At 41.6% G+C, this 6,266-nt stretch overlaps 1 protein-coding gene across 1 annotated transcript; it reads left to right on the forward strand.

The window, feature by feature from the left end:
- Positions 1–2,413: 2,413 nt before the first annotated feature.
- T265_13418 (hypothetical protein) lies at positions 2,414–5,713 on the forward strand (the record flags this gene model as incomplete). The annotated part of the gene is made up of 4 exons (XM_009168803.1): positions 2,414–2,440; positions 2,819–2,969; positions 3,010–3,178; positions 5,422–5,713. Coding segments are annotated over 4 exons (639 nt in total), but the record flags the coding sequence as incomplete, so codon positions are not given.
- Positions 5,714–6,266: the final 553 nt, after the last annotated feature.

Here is a 6,266-nt window from a genome sequence, read left to right on the forward strand (position 1 = left end):
TTTTGGAGCTCATCAGATAGGCGCAGTTCCCGGGTTTCCGTCAATATTGTGTTCTACTTGATACCAAATTACACAAAATTGGAGAACATGAACTCATTTGCAAACTAATTTGGTTTTCTCTTCGAGCCAGCTGAATCTCTGGTTTGTGAGACCAAATTAGTTTGCAAATGAGTATATAGTCGCTAATTCTTGCACCTGTTTTCTCAAACTGAATAACCCATAAATGAATGCAAATTTACACGTTTTATTTCTATGTCCGCACATGAGGATAACTGAGGAAAGTAAGATAAGTGAAAACTGCCTTGGTGGTCAAACACGATTCCTTCATTTGGCTAAAACGTAACTATACGGATTGTAACAGGAGCAGTGAACCGTCGATGGATAAGCACCACTCTGTAGGTGAATTGAAGGGAGGAAAATCTCACGTGTGAAACTTTCTTCAGAAAAGTCCTCAATCGAGGAGCCAGCCGGCGCGCGAACACTTGATGTGATTTCTGTGAATGATGCATGAGCGGCGCTCTACCCTGTCTGAGTGACATCTAAGCACACTGCTGTTCAGGCGCTCATGACCGAACAGTTGTGTGTTCATTTGATGACCAGAGGTTTGGAGCTCTGTGAGTTTCGTGCTCAAGAATAAAACGGCTTTACAGTAGTTCTCGGCTTTTCAGCATAGAGTGACCTCACTGACAGGACGAAATTCCACTTGAAAATGGTTCGGTTGGTAAATCTCAAGAAAACCTTGTACGAAGGCGTCGCATTCAAAAACCGTGCCAAGGTCAGTTTGATGAACTAGTTTGCCAGTATGATAAATTAAGGGGTTGTAAAACGGTGTAACGTCACGGAAGGCTTTTCAACACATATACCTCTGGAAATATTTTCGTTAACACCACACCAAAACAAAACTTGTGTATGGTATAAAAACCCCATCAAGTTTTGGCTCATAAAACAACACTATAGATTTTTCCCGAGTTATACACATATATAAGTGAACTTAAAGTAAGATGCCCCTGGCTTCGTTGACTCGTTCTTCGTAGAGCGGTGAACTTCTAGTCTCATTATGTCATTTGATAATAGAGTGCAAGACTTTTAGTGGAGACTTCGTCTTGTAATTCGATTTAATCCGGACGGAAGAGCCAAGATGCGTTGTTTTTATACTTGTTGGGAACCTTTGGGCAGTATCAGCCTCGAATTCCACACTTTCAGCTGTGCTTAGACTGGATAAAACGTCGTGCAATCCACATCACTTTGTAACGTGCGGATCTGGACCCTCCCCCAAACGAGCATTACTCATGAAAATTGTGGGATGTTTTCTCTTGTGAGCCGAATTATTTCTTTAGTGTCCAAGTTGAGGGAGGGTGGGAGATGTTATATACTGTTCAGCTGAGAGTGTAGCGGACTAGGACCTAACCAGCGTGTTCGGATCAATTAACAAGCAAAAGTGACCAATGCAAAATCACAAAAATCACGATAGGAAAGGAATGAGTAGTCAAATGGGGACTCACGAATGCGTAGGTTCAGTAGTCCACTACACCGATCCGGATGCAGTAACTGGCTGTAAGAGGAAAATATTCACTCGTCGAGATTTCCTGCAGATGGCTCCGTGTGAGTGAAATATTCCACAATAGGAAAATTATTCACGGCTAAAAAATGTCACAGGGATTTATTGTGACGTTTAACAGTTGACACAAACACAGAGATTTAGTCCCACTGGTTCAACAGTCAACAAACAGTTCAACGGGCGTAAATACAGTCGTTCAGCAAGAAGTCAGCAGGTCGCGCCGGAAAATTGTGTATTCGTAACATTAAAACAAACGTCATGATACAATGTGAACGACAGTTACAAAGTGTGGTTCAAGTTCAGGAAGAATGGTAAATGTGACAACGGATTACAGACACTACAAGAGCTATCCCCACTGATGATCAGCCGCTTATGGCTGAACGGTATCCTAGGTTATAGCCTCTCCAGAGCCTCGTTTGGAAGGCATTTTTGACAACTCCACACAAAGTGAAACACCTGTGCAAGACACCTAAATGTGTTATCACTAATTGACGTTATTTCCAGGGGAAATCTCCACGCGATTCAAAAATTCCACCTTACTACCACCCAACGTTGAATTTATTTTGGACTACTTCGCTTCTTGATCAACGATCAATAGTGAGCACTGAGTCTCCAACAACGAGCAAAGGGAAGATAACTCAATGAATGGTATGCGCCTTCACGACAGGTTCCCGTTCATCCAATACGGAGAGATTGTTTACAGGACTTTCAGATAGCCAATGGCTGTAAAGAACGCTCTGAACACGCGCGCATAAATAGGCGCACTGTGTGTTTAATTTTTTCAGGTTTTTGGGTGTACTTATCAACCAATGACGGAGCTGTATGCGAATGTTCAGCTCTTTTCTTCAGAAGTTTATGGCCAAGTGGTTGGGCAACAAGAAGGTAAGTAAGAAGGTTTCAAAAAAGTATACTACACTTAAGGAAATCTACAAAACGTTCTTATATCTCCACTGAGCATTTACGTGGCTTTGTTGATGACAGCCACCGGTGCCGCAGGACGTACTCTGGATGAACTGCGTAGCGTTCTTCATATTCCCGAACAACTCCAAGCCGGTGAAGTTCACGACATTGGATCGAAACTAAGTGGAGAATTTGTCAGTAACAAACATGTGGAAATTTTGCTGGCGAACAAAATATTCATCACGCGAGGCATTAACCTTAAAAGTGAATTCGAATCAGCCCTTCGTACTTACTATTCGGCCGGCGCTGAAAAGGTTACAAGAATGAAAGTTTACGCCATTACAAAGCGCTTGATTTTAGTTGGCAAATCTGGAAGACAATGAGGCAAAGAGACGTCAAATAAACCAGTGGGTGTCGGAACAAACGAAATCAAAGATCCAGGAACTTATCCCGGTTGGTTCGTTGTCAGAAGAGGCACCGCTGTTCATCGCAAATACCATTTATTTCAAAAGTGAGTTGCTCTGTTGACCAATATCCATCTACTGCTAAAGGCGCTTGGGATAGCACATTCAAAGAAAGCGAAACTAAACCTGCTGCTTTTTATGATCTGGATGGCAGTGAAACACAGGTGAAGACAATGAATAAAATTGGCTCGTTTAAATATGTGGTATTATCCGATTTGGGCGTCAAGGCAATCAAGATTCCTTTTGAGGATACTCAGTAAGTTAATGTTTTGTCAGCAAACATCTACGTACGGAGTGACAGTTCTTCATACGAACAGTAAAACTGCGTGGTCAGCCATTCTTTGTTTATTGATCTGTCAGAAAGTGGTGTCATATAAACCTCCACATCCGCTGATCTGAAAAAAAACACTTAAAAATTGCCTGTCTGGCAGCAGACAGTTCATATTTCTCCATAAATACCTCACATTTAAACAATGCTCAAGAAATAGTCATTTCACAGATGTTGCAATACGTCCATTTTCTAGAATCACCGTTGTGGCCAAACGGTATCTTCGGGTAACGCATAATACCAAAACCTCCGACAGGGCAAAGCAAAGTCGGAGCTCGGTTTCTATGCGGTACGATTAATGTAAGACATAAATTTACAAAATACACAAACCTCAATATTAGATACTTGTCCACAACTAATGGTCCACTTGGACTATAAAAACCAAATGAGCAAGCTGGCTACCATGCGAGACGGTCGCGATCGCACAACGGCGGTCATAAAATGGCTGAATGATCTCAAAGTCAAATGAGTGAAGTACCGCGGACAGCCAAACGCCAGTTCATTCGCATGAGCAAAACACAAGGGTGGAGTGGAGGTTGTAAATAGGGATAGAATAAAGGTGGAGGATCTCAAATGTCAGATCGATGGCCGATACAATCACTTAAGTTCAAAAGTTGGTCACGCCTGGTGAAAACACATCAAACTGATAACGCCTTCGTCTCTGGATAAGATACTTCCGCCCACTGATCTCACTATTGCCGGAACCGTTATGACAACAGAACTACAGTGACTAGGGAAATAAAGTTGCCACTCTGTCTAGAAAGGGGAAAATATCAGACCATATTAGTCACTGGGTAAAAACTTGCTTTTTCATTCTTAAAAGAGTTGTAGAATTCATTTCAACCTACCAAGTTCAAACACATCTTGGATAGAAAATCATACAGTCTGCATACCTTCACGTTTTCAGATAGCGATGATCTCGGCTAACAAATATCCGCATATTGGCATTCATGTTGGCCACAGATATTGATACATGGGCACAGGTAAATGCAGTACCTCTGGACCGTTTCCAGACTTACGAAAGTGTGAATCCCTACACTTTCCACTGAGAAAAATTCACTCGTTGGCCAACACTGATGTGCCTAGCTAGATAAACACTAACAAAAAACTCAGACGGTCGTGGATAGGTTGAGCGTAATATGAGCTGCTGCTGTTCTGAGACGCTGATGACTCTCAGGAGTTGCTGTTGGTCTTAGAACCTCCGTCGTTGTATCGTATACTTATCATTATTATTATCAAATTTACAAAGCTGAGGACAAAAGTTAGCTTGCTCTTTGTTCCTGAAACCCTTTCGATCAATGTTTACATTGCCCACCCTTGCCTGATAAACCACCTATCCCCCGTGAACCTCGATGAGTGCCATGTGATTCAGCCACGTACCAGCAAAACAGACTTCAACTAACTGCAGGCCACCTCACGCAAGAACACTGAAATAACCAGTCTCCAGTCAAATCTATAGAGTTTGGCTTAACTTTCGTACAGCTACCTTAAAACCAAATACGCGTGCAACTTTTTCGACGTGCTCTTAATCTCACTGACTATTTTTCTGATAGCATACCTTAGGACCCATAACAATCAAATGGTTCTGAATTGGCAACCTTCTTTAGAGCCGAACTAGCAATTCACTGAACAGATATAGCATAGGGACGTAAATCCCCCGACATAATTTGCACTTGGTGACACACCTGAAGCATCATAGAAACGTAATTTTGAGAGTTCAGTTACTGAGATCCTGGCAGGCGTTTGTCTAGCCTGTCAGAAAACAAGATATAGGAAAATCCGTCAAGAACTTACGTGAACTACCAACGTTGTCTTCCTCTTTTCATTTTCCTCACTAACTCCATTGTAATGGCTGGTCCTTGGCTATAGGTGTTCAAGCATCAGCTTGGCGTGTATCACGGAGAGGAACACGCCATACGTGACTTGAAAACCCAATGTTTGACACAGATTATAAAACATGAACAACCAAGTTTGCGTGTATCTCTGTACCGTCTAACTTTAACAAATAGCACAACCTTAAAACTTCAGATATATAGAACCGATAATGTCATCAAACCCGGACGTTGGACCAAGCATCTCCGGTAACCCGTTTTGTCTCCATTTTCTACTCGTCAACTTCATACTTCTTTAGTTCGCAATCTACAAAGACTTATTTTTCATCACTGTTATAGATATGAACTACTGATAATCCTTCCGGACGCGAATGATGGTCTTATTAAATGGCTTCAGCAGCTGAAATCTGAAGACGCCCTGAAGGCGGTGCTACAAGGACCATTTGAAGACGAGTATTTAACATTATACCTTCCTCGATTCAAGTTGGACGGGATTCCACCAATGAATTTGAAGGCACATTTGTCTTCACTCGGACTTCAGTCATTGTTTTCTAGGGATGCTGATCTCTCACTTATTACAGAAGACTCGAAACTTTACGTCGATAAGCTGCTGCACAAAACGTTTATATCAGTAAGTTGGTGTCGGTTATGTGTTTGTGAATTCGCTGATTTTGCAAACAGTTCAAATTCATTCCAGCTGATCGATAAGCAACTAAGTCGATTCATCCAATAGTTGTACTTAGACCCTGAAAAGACTACATACATTTAGCTTATTTCACAGAAATTTGCTTCCTCTGAGAAAATACGGATAAACCACTTGGAGTAGAGTCAGTTGATTACCAAGGTAAAACAATCTAAGCGGGCGTGAAAACTACAGACTTCATTGTTCTGGAAAGATGCCTTTTTTATCGAAGTTCATAGTTTTTGAAGCAAGTGATTTGGACACCAATGAGCACTGCTGGATAAGTTCAAGGTTGTGCGTCTGCGTACGAATTCCAACCATCAGGTGCCTTAAAGTCATTTAGTCAATTAAAATTACCTAACTACGCATTGAAAGGATGACTACACGTGAAAAAGTTACGCTATCAAATAAGCACTGAGGCTATTTTCGCAAAAACCATCACAAAATATAAACACAGGGAATACTGAAATTAGTTTGTGGCGTAATTTATTCTGCAACGCAG

This window comes from Opisthorchis viverrini (assembly GCF_000715545.1).
Source record: "Opisthorchis viverrini unplaced genomic scaffold opera_v5_65, whole genome shotgun sequence".
In the NCBI taxonomy this organism is placed as follows: domain Eukaryota; kingdom Metazoa; phylum Platyhelminthes; class Trematoda; order Opisthorchiida; family Opisthorchiidae; genus Opisthorchis; species Opisthorchis viverrini.